General features: G+C 38.7%; 1 protein-coding gene across 2 annotated transcripts in view; it reads right to left on the bottom strand.

Moving 5' to 3' along the window:
- Nucleotides 1–15,006, bottom strand: part of CTNNA3 (catenin alpha 3) — a 550,231-nt gene that overhangs the window by 450,485 nt on the left and 84,740 nt on the right. For both annotated transcript variants that reach the window (XM_035137674.2, XM_035137677.2), the window contains exon 6: nt 1,765–2,028. In XM_035137674.2, coding sequence (XP_034993565.2) covers nt 1,765–2,028 — 264 coding nt within the window. The remainder of the gene's footprint in view (nt 1–1,764; nt 2,029–15,006) is intronic.

Raw genomic sequence — 15,006 nt, 5'->3', positions numbered from 1 at the left:
ACACAGCTAGCTGGAATGCAGTACAGTAACTGACCATCTAATGGGGGCTTTAAATTTCAGTTATTACACATTTAGTATTATACTTTTTATTACAATTACAACTATATAGTACTGTTAGAATGTACTGTAAGCCTGAAGCTTTGGGAAGTATTCAGACTCACTTCAGCTTTTGCCCAAGTATAAATCCTAACTTCCCATACTGTATATGAATGATATTAAGAAAGCTTCCAGACAGTACTTGTTGAGTAAGCTCTTTCAAATATTTCCAGACTATAAACATTTAATGAGATTGGCTGCCAACAGACTGTTTACTACATCCATTTATTTCATTGTACTTTATTTATAATGCAGAAGATAGAGCAAAGGTTGTTTCAGGTTTTTATCCAATGCCATTTCCCCATAAATAAAGAAAAATGAAACAATTTAATTCTCAAACATTCGTAAAAGGTTAGATACTCAATAAATTTTGCTTTATCTAACTCACTCAGCCTAAGGTACCATTTGCAATACTTGGGTTAAAGAAAAATAGAAAAGGCTATGAACAAGTAAACATTTAACAATATAATCTAAGGTCAGGATCCAAAAATGTATATATGGGTGCTCTGCTTATACACAGAGGCAGCCCCCCAATTCCTTGAACACCTCCCCCCCCAAACAAAGCACACCATAAAGGATGATGACCTGTTGCTAGAAATAGATTCCCTCCCTCCACAATATGTGAGAAGCATATTTTAACATATTTAGTATATTTTAACTTGCGTTGTGCAAAAATTATCATGTATCGCCCCATAAACACATATTTCAGATGGTTCAAAATGCAGCAGCCTATTAATTGGCTGGAACTGGTTGATGGGAGACTAAATACCCATGCAGAAAGAATTATATTGGCTCCAATTTGTTCTGATGCACAATTCAAAATATTAGTTTTGATCTTTAAAGGCCTAAATGATCTTGATCTAGAATAGCCCAAGAATTGCCTCCTCCTATTTGAACATGCCTCCATGCTCTAAAATGTGTCACCAAAAAGGTCCCTCCCCCAAATCCCATCTCTTTCTGATCTCATACCAATGTGGGCAAGAGTAAAGTCTTTCAAACAGTGCAACCTTCCTTGTAGACCCCTTTGCCAAAGAAAGCCCAGTAGTGTAGCTTCATTTTCACATTTGGGGAAAAATATATATGAAAACTTTTATTATTCAGAGCATTTTTTGAGAAATTGTTGTTAAATAGTAAGAAGGTGTGAGAAGAACTTGCTATTGTGAATTTTGGAGGTATCTATCTATTGCCTTTATGTCACCTTTTGTTGCTTTTAGTTTTAAAGATTGGGATTTAATTGGGTAGTTGATTGTCTTGATGTTTAATTGTCAATTTATTGCTGTTTTCATGGAGCCCTGTGGAGGCATTTGCCATTTGTAAAATTAGTCAATGGGCCAATGCTATAGTACTGGGGTACCTATTGTGATACCCACCAGATGTTGTGGGCTACAAGTCCCAGCATTCCTTGAGGCGGATGGCAGTTGTAGTCCACATTGGCTATCCTCTGCTTTAGTAGATACCATGTTTACATCTGATCCCTAGGTTGCAGGTCACAATCACTCACCAAAACAAATCAGCGAGGCTGGAAGAGTGTCTGAGAACTGCTATGAAACTGATCACACACAGGTCAGTAAGATTTGGTTTTCTGGTATGCTACTTTCCACAAGCACATCATTTAAAATAAATTAGGCCATTTTACAGAGTGTGCTACAGTGCTACACATTCACCTACCTCAAATTCATCAAGGGCACTTCCAAGAGTAGCAGACTGTGATGTCGACTGAACCTTTTGATTTCCAATTCCTTGAGAAGCATTGGAAATGACATCAAGAGCATTCTGTATTTCATTACAAACAGAGTCCTTGCTGGCTGCTAGAGATGAAATGTCTGAATGTTCCAAACAAGCAGAGCAAATTGAATGGAGAAGAGATGAATTTTCCTTCAGAGAAGCACGTGCTGCTGCAATGTCATCGCGTTGATTGTTGGATTTTAAATCCTGTCAGGAAAATCATACATATGGGGATTATTACTATTATTATTTCATCTTAAATACTGGCAAGCAGTGTAGCAACACATTATTTCAATTTGTTCTGTATCCACTAAAGAAAGAAAGAGAGAAAGATTCAATAAAGATTTATTAACTGTGTATTCTCCAGCAGCACGTTTTGCTGCTCGTTTATAACAAGCCTAGGATGAAATGGAAAGAAATGAATTCTAGCTCAGGAGGAAAGAAATATTTTTGTGTTTGTTTGTTTTTCAGAGTGCCTGGAATAGTTCAATCTACAGTAATTGTTCACTGCCCTTAAGAACACATGAACTGCCTTTCTGGATCATGTAGCCTGAATATCTTCTCCAGCCAGCTGCCCACCAGGATTTTCCAAGTAGGGCATGGCAGAGAGAAAAATAGCCACCTCCTATTGCTTGCATGCAGTATCTGACAATCAGAGTTCACCCCCCACAGCAGCCCTCTGTAACCCCTATGCTGTAGGAGCCAAAAGCTGCAGAAGACAACAGCCCTTTAAAAGCACAGGCAGATCTGACGAAGGTCTCAGGCTTCTCCACCTTGCTGAAGCAACAGCCTGCCTTCCTTGTGAAAGAACATGATATCACAATGCTCTGTCAAAGGTGCTGCTTCTGACCTGTTGAAGCCAGACCCTACAGGATCTGCCTTGATCTGACCTTACTAGACATGACTTTGTCTTACTTGACCTAATTTCACTGCATATTACTCTACCTTACTTTCCCTTACACTCTACTGCCAGTAGGTGCCACTGTTCTGTTCCACTTCCCTTGTGAGCCTGGAGACAGCCCAAACAGGACAATCATTTATTTTGAATTGCTAGTAACCATTAAGAAATGGTTAAATTAGTGTTGCACAGGCCCCATATTCTGATTTAAACACGTCGTTAAAGAATATACTGTATCAGCCCAGCAACAGACAGGAGACTCTTTTTCAATAGCAACTCAAAACACTAAATGCTTAGTAGAAGGAGGAACAATGAGTTTGTTTGTCCATGATGAGAAGTTATAATTTTACAGTTTCCAGTAGTATGCATTTGGATACCACAGTGTTTGTTTGTTTTTTAAAAATGCAATAAACAGAAACAGTCGGAATATAATGAGAAGCTACAGGTCATAGCTTCAATTTTCTCGTTTCAAAGAACAATCATAACCACAACAGAAGCATTTTCGGGAAAGTTCTACATGTTTCAGGTAATGCATATGGGTTAATGAGTATTCAAACAATGCAACACAATCCAATGCTATATTCTGCCCGGTCAAAGAAATATATTAATTTTCCACTGGAAGTACTTGTCACTATGTAAAGAACAGGATCTTTATAGCACTTTTGAGTGTTCAAAGTCCTTCACAAACCTACGGTATTAATCTAGACTACTCTGCTGACCATATTGCTAGCGCCAGCTGTTCAGTTTAAGCACAATGGAGAATCATCATCATACCCATTCTCTAGGATCCCTAGCTATTCATGAACCTGATCCTGATTGATCTCAGTACCCTAAGTAGGTCAGTTTGTTGACCTCATCTTGCAAATAGTGAGGTTCATTTAATCCAACCTAATAGGTTCACGGCTGAGGTGAGATTTGAACCTGAAGCACTGACAGAAATAGTTCAATATACTATAGTACTTTGTGTATGCCATCAAATGCCAACAGTGCCCTTCAGCTCTCTATATTGGACAAACAGGCCAAACCCTACAGCAAAGGATAAATGGACATAAATCTGGCATCAGGAATCACAAGACAGAGAAACCAGTAGGAGAAGACTTCAATCTCCCAGGACATTCTATACAAGATCTCAAAGTAGCTATCTTATTACAAAAGAATTTCAGAAATAGACTGGAAAGAGAAGTTGCTGAGTTGCAACTTATTACCAAATTTAAAACCATGGAGAGACCTGGTCTGAATAAAGACATTGGATTCTTATCTCATTATACAGTACATGATAAAGCTTTTTTAGCCATCTCACCCCTTGCTTTTTCCTGTAAGACCAATTGCAGTCGTTAACAGTCGTCAACAGGTTTACCACACCTATCACCTATTCCCACCACCCTTCTGAGTAATACCCCTCCCCACCCTCCCACTATATATAAGGGTCTGGTGACTTCTGTTTCAGTGTATCTGAATAAGTGTGCATGCACACGGAAGCTCATACCAATAACAAACTTAGTTGGTCTCTAAGGTGCTACTGGAAGGAATTTTTTTTATAGTACCAAGAGTACAAGATGTACAATAATCAAAACTAGAAAAAAATAGAGTGAGCAAGGAAACTGAGAAAAGAAATAACCAACATGCTAAAGGAACAAAACGTTGGCATTATGTAACACATTCCAAACAGAGAACAATAAAATATAATTTTAAGAAGATTCCTAGAGAAAAAAGCACCCAAGGTTAGCCTGGGATTTGTAATTATGAACTAGAGCATGCTGGCATCTCGTCTTAGATAAAAAGCTCTAAAAAGCAGCATGTTTATTTTTCTAGTAACACAAAGAAAATAAATTCCCTGAGCTTATTTCTACTTTGCAACTCAATTCCTATTCAGCCACATTTTACAATATAGTAAAAGGGCAGGAAAAGTGGGGGTTGTCTTTTCTTTTTTAAAAATATATATATTATCATTTAGATTTTTGTGTACCATTTCTATCCTCTGCCATAAAATCCCTAATAAATGCAGCTTAATTACTGTCTAACAACAGTATGAAGGTTAATTATACTTGCACATGCCTCAAGATCCATTAATATTTTTCCTTGCAGCTTTTTCCTATTTCCCCACACACAACTGTATAATTTTCATGTAATTCACATTTTGAGAAAACTTGTTGGAGGGAGTATGAATAAAAACAGTCCTGGAAGGGCTGTAGCTCAGTGGTAAAGCATTTGTTTTGCATGCAAATCAGCCCAGACTTGTTGCCTTCCATCTCCAGTTAGGTCTGTGAAAGAGCCTATGATGCACTTGAAAGACACTGCTGTTATAAACAATGGGTAGCTAGATAGATCAGTATCTGTCTGCTTGGGGTGGGGGGATAGGCTAGAGCTCTCCATTAGTGGCTGTATGAACAGAAACAATCCCTTAAAATGAAAATGTTTCATATTTTCCACCTGTGTGAAGTCTGCAAGTCCAGTGAATTCAGATTACACATAAAAACCAGGTGGAATGAAAACTAGTTCATAGGAATGACACTTTGTGATGGTGTTCATTTGGGGCCATATCAGATTAGAATCAATATGGCAGGTCTTAGAAGAGGATACCAGGATGTGGCAGTACTGGAGAGCAACACTTTTCAAGCATGCTATCTACAAACAGCTTGAAGTACAATCAAGAAACCTATAATCTATTCTAACTGCAAAAGGAAGGAAGACATAAGGTTATATAGAAACTATATTCTAGTGATCAGATTTCAAGTTACATGAAGCATAGCCCAAAATCAGTTACCAGGAAAAGCATTTGTGACAACTTTACCAAGTTGTAAATGTGAGTTTTTATTAAATTACAGTCATGATCCACCTCTCAAATTATCAGCAATCATGCTAAGAATTATATTAAAGGAGATGGTTTTGCTGGCTGGATTGTAGATATTTACTAGAACCCTTTCAATAAAAATAAACCAATATCTTACTTGTTCCTTGGTAAAAGAGGTAAATTAATCTGTCTTTTTAAATATGCATCTAGCTAGGGATAGTTTGCAGCCAGCGTAGCATATAATTGCCATTCTGCATCATATTACTACTCTACAGATATATTATTCAGCAGGAAGTATCATATGAGCTTAAGCTAATGTGTGTTTCCAAATACATCATCAAAGGGGTGATGAGATAGTGGAGAGTGGAAAATGGATTTTATATCTATCCAAGAACCTGAATACTGTTGCACACCACCACAGTCTTCAAGCGAGATTCCAGGGGTTCCAGGCACTTACCCATGGTTTGTGTTTCCTTTTGGAAATGAGGCACAGCAGAAACTGTGGTGTCTTTATGATATATGGTTTTTTTACACATATATACAACCTGAGCCTACAATGGAGGGGTTCACAAACTCATAATACTACCCCCTCCCCCAAAAAACAGACACCTATCCCCAGATGTACAACAAACACCTTTCCTGGAGAAAAATCACAGACAGGTTAGCAAAGGCATTAGGATATACATTTTCAAAAACAGATAATAAAACCCAATTACTCCACATAACAGCACTTTTTAAAACTTTAAGATGATTTTGAGCATCACTACCACAACATTTCATTCTCATTTTGTTCTACATGAGTTCTCAGCACCATCTAGAAATTCAGCTGGCCACTGAGGTTCCATGCTTCACTTGGTGAAGTATTACACTTCTGAATTTTTCAATTTCTTATGCATACACCAGTTGCCACCCACAGGCATGTACATCATATCTACTTGTACTGAAATCAGAGAAAATAATGTATTATCTGTTGTAACTTCAGCTTTTTTCTAATTTCAGTCGCTGTATGTGTTTTGACTTGTTCTCAGATACTTTTAGTTTAATATTTTTAAGAAATCCAATTAGTAGCCTCTTATGGGATTAGTGTCATTTGGATTTGTCCTTCACCAATACTTTCACCAGTTTGTGGATCCATTCTGCAATAAATCAGCTCAGACTCTTCAGGTATATAATCTTTCCTGGTCTTGGATGCAGTTTGATTTCAGTGAGCTGTTCTTAATACTTGGTCTAGATTCATGTGAAACTGTCAGGGTTGTAGAGACACACAACACATACAGGATTTTCCCCCACCCACACCGATTATTTATTTAGAATACTTAAATTCCACTATATAGTAACAAGAGGCTCTCAAATATTCTTACAAAATAGTCTCTCAATGAAATCAAACTCAAACTAATACAAGGAGAACAGATGGCATAATGTCCATATGATGCCAGACTGAATCTAGCATTTATTTCCTCGTCTTCCCTCATATTGTCCTTACACTATCACCTACTAGGCAGCCATTCCTATTGAGGTAATCTGAGACAAAGGTGTTCAGCCGAGCAGAGAGAACTCACCAAGCCCATTGTGGAAACAGTCTTCCATATTATATTTGCAGCAGGGGTGGGCAACCTTTTCCTATCAGTCCTCTGGGAAATCTGTTAGTGTATAGCATGCAAAAAGTGGGTGAGTCAGAACCAATGATGGGCAGAGTCAGGGACAAAAGCATCCCAATTGTTGTTGGGATCCCAATTGTTGCCTTGCTTCAATTTTCACATATGTACCTCAGATTAGAAATCCAACTCATATGCTGGTCTATTTAGAAGTAAACCCTACTGAGTTTGGTGGGGTTGCTCTCAAGTAAGTATACAGAGCATTTTTTAATTTTATTTTACTTCAGCAGACAATGTACCCACTATTCTGGAAAGCAAGTAAAAGCATTTCCTTTTTTTAACTTTAGCATGCTATATACATGTTCATACATAAATGACTCCCCCACCCCAAGTCATACAACTAGGAGAAAGGGAAATAAAATAAAATGCAGACCCTTCCAGTTGTTCTGAAACTACATATAAAGGAGAGGGGGCTTTTAAAAGCCAGGAAATAAAATGGAAAGGAACATAAAGGAAGCAAATCTGATGGGATGGAAGAATGGGGCAGTTTCAGATTGTGTCAGCACAGAAAATGAGTCCGGAGACACAGGCTGTCCACTTGTTTATTAGCAATTGCCCATTTTAGAAACAGCTATTTCTATTCTCCATTCTTCTTATCAAGTTTTATCTGCACTATATCTTTCTAAAAGCATAATCCTGTGTACTCCTCTATAAAATAAAGCAGCAAAAGGGGCACCATTGTTGCTACAAAATGTGTGAGAGAAGAAGTTGCATTGAATACTGTAAGAAGCGTCGTTCCATGCCCTATAAGCCCAGGATGCCTTTGCCCGGTGACACTGTGGCCCATGGATTGCAGCAAAATACTGGGGAAGGTTTTGCCCAGTATCTTCTCTGTGTGGTGGGCTCATGGGAAAAAGCTGTCCCATGAGCCCTTGCTGAAGAGGGGAGGGAAAAGCTTATATAAGGCTGCTTCCCCTGGAACTTACAGCCATTTTGCCTGGTTTGAATCTGCACCCTGGTTCCCCAGTGAGACCTTGCTTGGTTTGCACCACGGCAAGGTTCAACAGTGGCTAACTCCCATCGTACAGGTTTGCAGCGATCCAAACCCAGCGGATCCATTCCATCAACATGGGGCTTGTGGAATGATGAACTGATCCTGGGACCCAATGCCATGCCAACCCTTGCCCTGCCTGCTGCTGTCAATAAAGATTTTATCCCATCACCATTGCTGCTCTCATGGGTCACATAATGCACCTGCCTAGGCAATGTGGAGTTTGTGCACGGGGGCATTCTGCACCCACTTCAGGATCTCTGCCAGTAAAGCTGGGCCAACACAGTATCAGGAATGACAGTGTGGAATGACAGTGCAATAACATCCCTGCAGTCATAACCCCGCAACAGCAGAGAAAATGGAATTTATTCACACTATGAGAGAAATGACGGATGACATTGAGATGGTGGTGGCTAAGCCTGCTCAGTGATGCCATGGATTCCAGTTACTGAAAACCACGCCTGTTTCTGTTTCCTACAGGGAACTACCCTGGGCTCTGTTTCTTGTTCATAAAGGAATGTTTATTTAAAAATACAGTTTGTTAAGCAAGAGATTCAAATTGCACTAATGAACAGTAAAACTGATCTTCCAAAGTCAGCCTGGCATATGGTATGTTAAGATATTACATTAATGAAACCTGAACACGTTTTAAAGTGACATACAGTAAAACTAATGCAAAAGAATTTATTCAAACATGCTTATTAGGCTTCCAATTTTCCCTTACATTGACAGCAGGCTTTTAAAACAAATATATATAAATCATAGTATTAAATGAAAAAAGCCTCAAATATTTAGTAAGGGGAAATCATAAAAAGATGAAGCCCCTCTTTAAATATTAACTTAATAATAAATGACAGTCAAAAATGTGTTTTGTGTAACCAGAGAATATTTACAGGCTGCAAGACCATGAAGAAGGAAAAAAACTATCTTAAGCCCTTGAGTTCTGTACTGAATGTTAATGCATTTGTATATGATAGATTTAATATGAGAACCAAGAATAAATGACTTTCAACAGCTGCACTCTGGACCTATAAATCGCTCTTGGTGCTGCAAAATCCATACAGAGGAAGAACAGCTGTATAATTTACAGCATCAGCATTTGTCAAGAAAAGCAGCCAGTACAGGTCCATTTTCAGCTTCAGAAGGCACCTTCTTGGGGAAAAAAGTGTTTGCAGAGAACATACTTGTATAACTACGCACAACCTACTTGTATAAGTAAATAATTACATTTATTTAACTTTCACATTGCTACATACAGCATCCTCTTTAACCCTTAATAGATCAAAGTGAAATTCAAAGAGCATAAACACCATGACAGTTTTAATGCAATTTTAAAAGTACGTAGCTAATTAGCATTTGCCTTATTATGCTTTGCCAGAGTTAGGTAAAGGAGCCCCTGACCATCAGGTCCAGTCGTGTCCGACTCTGGGGTTGCGACGCTCATCTCGCTCTATAGGCCGAGGGAGCTGGCGTTTGTCTGCAGACAGCTTCTGGGTCATGTGGCCAGCATGACTAAGCTGCTTCTGGCGAACCAGAGCAGCACACGGAAACACCGTTTACCTTCCTGCCGGAGTGGTCCCTATTTATCTACTGCACTTTTTGATGTGCTCTCGAACTGCTAGGTGGGCAGGAGCTGGGACCGAGCAACGGGAGCTCACCCCATTGCAGGGATTCGAACCGCCAACCTTCTGATCAGCAAGCCCTAGACTCTGTGGTTTAACCCACAGCGCCACCTGGGTCCCTTTTATGCTTTGCCAGAGTTATGCTATAGTAAAGTAAGAAGACCTATGCAATTTCACAGGGCACCAAAACTATGAGCTAACATAGAGATTTGATGGGAGTTTCTTTCAACATATTTCCCCATCTATTATCCCAAAGACAGGCCTAAAAGACACAGCCACCATTCATATATCAGTTTCCTCAATGTTTAAGAATTACAGCTCCTCTCTGAATCTTAACACATCTACTCCTCCCATATTTGATTTATTCAAGCAGATATTTTACCAACCCAAAGCTTTTAAAATCTGTTTCATAGATTTGGGCTAAATGAAGGTGGTATTTACAGCATTTTCTAGGTACTAATTGTCTTATTATCTCTCAGCATTTAAACTATTAATTTTAAATTCCTGCCTGCAAAGGAAAAAGAGGACAATTTGCCTTAATTCCAATTTAAGCATTTGAAATCAAAATCAAAATTTCTCAAATTCTTCAGAATTCACTTTGGCATTGGGACAGGAGATCTTTAATTCTCTTTCTTCCCAACACCAGCCATTTGGTTTTTCACCTACCTCGTAGCAAATCATCACAACTTTGTAAGGTTTGGCGGTTAGGCATTGGAGTATTAGATTTGAGGTGAGGTGAGGTGAGGTATAGACCATCACTTACCCCTCCTATTTCAAGGGTATTCCGTTAAAGGAATCCGGGGGGGGGGTGATCCTGTCCAAAGCCCAGGCGGTGGCTAGGACCATGGCATGACACCTATCCATACCTGCCAAGTTGCTGTCGGAGAAATAAGGGACCGGGCGGAAGTAGCAGACCGGAAGTAGCACTGCCGCCATTTTGGAACTGGGCAGAGCATGCTCAGAAGTGACTTTTGATGCTGCTTTGCCCAGTTCCAAAATGGCCGCCGTGCCAGAAGTCGCACTGCAGCCATTTTGGAATTGGGCACACAGCAGCATCAAAAGTCGCTTCTGAGCATGCTCCGCCCAGTTCCAAAATGGCCGCTGCGCCAGAATAAACCGGGAGAAAACAAAAAATCCATTTTTTCAGCTAGGAACAGCTGGAAAAACGGGGATTTCCGGGGGAATACGGGAGACTTGGCAGCTATGCACCTATCGGTGACCCTGGGGGAGCCTGAGTTGGTTTGCATCGACGGGGCTCCCCCTACTGGTGGTTAACCCTGAGGAGACTTCCTGCAGGCAGGCAGGAGTCAGATATAGTCGGGTCGGTTCCAATGCCTAAGCCATAGCTGTCAAGTTTTCCCTTTTCTCGCGAGGAAGCCTATTCAGCAGAAGGGAATTTCCCTTTAAAAAGGGAAAAACTTGACAGCTATGGCCTAAGCCAATACCACTCACATTCTGTAACCAATAAAGTTGTGGCCTTTTTTAGCCCATTAACCTAAAATACTGGTGTCAAGTGTCTTTATTCTAACAAAGGGGAGGGTCCGGGGTCTTGCCACGCAACACTGTTGTCCTAATGTGGACCAGGCCTCATGCAACTGCTATGTGCATTAGGAGAAGCTCACATTCACTCCAATAGGAAATTCCATCTACAATGGAAATAAAGAGACCCAGGACCTCTATCCACATCAGGGGAAAGGGTTAAAGCACTGCTAAAGGTCACACGATGGTCTGCACCTGCAATTCACTTTTCAAAAGGCATTCACTCAATTGCTAGTTGTATGGTGTATACTAGTTCCTCACCAAGATTGAAGAACTCTGGACTGAACCACTGCAGCTGCCTACATGCAACAAACTAGTGCACCCAGGGTTTGCTTTGCTTTTACCATGGGGAAAATTCAGAAATATGAATCACACACACACTGTTGTAGTCTGAGGCACAGTCTAGAATTCTACCTCCTTATTTGGAGATTGTATGAAACAGCTCTGAAACATTCAAAGCTATGGACCAAGGTTTTATTTCTGAAAATTCAACTGGATCTTGGATTGCAAAGTTTACTTTTTGTGCATCTTGATATTTCAAATTCCTTTAAGCTCAGACGTGTCATCTATTCCTCTCTTTCCCAAGTTCTCTTCCACTTTGTGTAAACCAGAAAGCTTTAGAGAAAGAGAATATTGTATCTGCAAAGTAAAGATGGGAATCCATTTTTTCTTAGTTTTAAGGACATCTGAAATGAGACTAATATTAAACACTTACTGAGAAAGCCCTATTTAAATTCAGTATATTCTGCCATAAGAAAAAGTATTCAGCAGTCTACTTAAACAGCTCTTTCTAGAAATATGTGCCATAGTTAGTGAAAGTACAGATACTTGCCTGGGAATCTGCCAGGGTCTCAGGGTCAAATGCCACATTATATTGTATTCAGATATAAGAATAGACCCACAGTGTTGTCAGTGTTGCGAAGCACCCTCAGAAGGAGGAACTTTGCAGTAGCGAATTGGAGAGAGCAGTGCTTAATCCTTTCCCTGCCACTTCTACATAGGAACTTCCTTTCCACAAGTCACTCCCCCTCTCCGGACAAAGGGTTCCACCTCAAAAACCCATGTCTCATGAGGTAAATAATTGGTCTGAAACACTGGCAAGAAAAAGCACCAGAAGGCAAGAAATTTAACTGGAAAACTGGCTGGGGTGTGTGCTTTCTACAGTATAGGGCAAGTAACACATCTCAGTAATAAATGCATAATAAAGGATAATTTAATGAAATGTAGGTTTTCCATATTTCAAAAAGTGAAAATCCACACACAAAAGTTGTTGACCCCTGCTCCAAACTAATAAACAAATAACACAAGCAGATGGTACTTGTGCCCCTAGTTCTATAATTCACAATATTTAATTTTTAAAGACAAATAATGCTATGTTTTCTACTAACTTCAGTAAACTGACAACAAATCACAACACACAATATTACCAGCAAAAGCTCTACTGAAAGCACTTTAGTCAATGCAAATGCAAAATAGATTTTTTTGTTTGTTGGTGGTGAATCTAGTTTATAGTATGGCTTAAGTGTTTCTAAAGAACCTCTTGCTTCTTTTATTGAGTTAGAGAAGTTTCATTTATATGAGTTGCACATAAGCCACAGAAAGAAAATAAACTAAATTATACAATCTTTAGTAAATGGATTTTGTGCTCAAGATAAATATAAAGATAACTAAAAACAGGTTTTTGAACCAAGAAGAAAAGTAGAACTGTTTTTAAAATGCTATTAACTAATTTGCCATCCTGCATGATCCCCAAGCAGTACTCAGCTTCAGTAAGTGTTTTTAAAGTAAGATAGATTTGGAAAATAACCAAGAATTCCTTATCAGTGGCTTGCCTCTTCCTTAATTTGATCTAAGAGGACTATGGTGATTTTCCGTGTGCAGGCTGATTTAAAATAAAAAGTTTTTAACTCATCTTGAAGCAATTAAGTGTATATATGAACAAAAATATTTATAAATACTGTACATTATCAATTCTGAGTAACAGAAAAAGGGAGTGTACTTTTGTTCAAAATCAGATATGATTGCTAGATAGGCATGCATCTATCCATCTCTATCAACTGTAGTTGGTAGCAGAGAATATTTGCTAGAGCAGTCTAATTAAATGCCAAATCTGCTACGGAACAAAGCATTAAAAAAAACTTCTATTACGAGGCGTTCTGAATTTCTGCAGAGCCTTGATGTTATTTCTTGAAGTTCAGTTTATATCTGGACTATGACAGATTTTCATAGTGCATATTTCAGGAGTATGTACAATTTAGATGCATTTGATATATAGTTTTTTTAAAAAAACTAATGAAATTATTCTGAATAACAAATATCTTTAAGATACAAGAATGGCTGCCATCTGAAGAGACAACATGAACCACTTGCTAATGTGAATAGTACAAGGCTCCTAGGCAAGAGCCCTTGTGAAATTTGGGCGTTCAATGTTTTTTAATTTTTTTAACTAAGCAAAATACTAATTGCACCCAATGTTTTGTAAATACTTCATTATTTAAAAAATAAAATATGTCTGAGAATCAATGAGAGCTACTAGCTCACTTTATAATTATATAGTTTAATACTTGCAATAATTCAAAATTTCTTCAAAAAGATGAAGAACCCTGCATTTATTTTCTATCTATGGCAAAAGGTTCATTTGTTCCCATAATAGGAATGAGATAATGTTTTTTCATCCAGAGAATAAAATAATCTCTGGACCACCAAGATTCTAAATCTTGCCACAGAACATAATAGTGAAATGTTCGGCTAGTAGTGTCATTTAAAAATGTCATATCTCCAATTTTCCTGTGCTGGTTATTCCATAGGTATGGATAGTGAGCTTGAGTCTCACATTGTGTCTGATCTACAACATCCAATTGCATCCATTACAAATTCTACTTTTTACATCTCCATCTGTAAATCTAATGGTTTCTTACTGCAGAGGGATCACTACTGTGAAAAGTGGTGTTGTAGTGCAATGCATCATGTAGTCACCCATTTATTTTGAATGGGGAATTGGAAATGCTTTTATTACCTCTCTTAGGCCAATGCTATGGACCTCTTTGATGTAGCACAACCACTGTGCAAGGATCACCTCATTTTCTTAATTACAATCGCCTTATTCCTGTGGCTGTATTTTGTTTTAACTGTTTTTAATACTGAATTTTAAATTGTTGCAACCCACTCTGAGACCTGCAGGTGATAATGATAATGATGATGATAACAGATTAACTGTTTGTCCAAAACCAATTCTGTGTGAAAACAGCCGAATTTACCATGCCACAGAGAAGGCTTGGAAACTAGCAACACTGATGGAGACCAATATAATATGGTATTTTCAGGTAAGTGCTTCCTCATGAGATAATCAGATGTTATAATCCCCACACAAGGATGGTAAGAATCAGCCCTGTGTCTATCTAGTTAGTACATCCCCACAGGGTACAGCACATAGCTGTTGCTGATCGATTATTGAAAGTATATTGTGGTCTGAATGTATTCTATGGACTGCAGTAGAACTAGAACACTTTTAAGATATAAAATAAATTCAGCCTCTGTTCTGTAGCCCGTATCATTCACAGATAACCAAACACCACTGATGACAAGGGAATGCAGGTGGTTTATTTTTATTCCGGACGTGTAAATACCTTCTGAAGAATTAATTAGGAGAGTTATAATTCTACCTGACACCAGTAATAAGATTACTTACT

This window comes from Zootoca vivipara, chromosome 5 (genome assembly GCF_963506605.1).
Source record: "Zootoca vivipara chromosome 5, rZooViv1.1, whole genome shotgun sequence".
NCBI classification, from domain to species: Eukaryota; Metazoa; Chordata; class Lepidosauria; order Squamata; family Lacertidae; genus Zootoca; species Zootoca vivipara.
The sequence above is the reverse complement of the archived record's forward strand: the minus strand, read 5'-3'. Positions and strand labels throughout refer to the sequence as shown.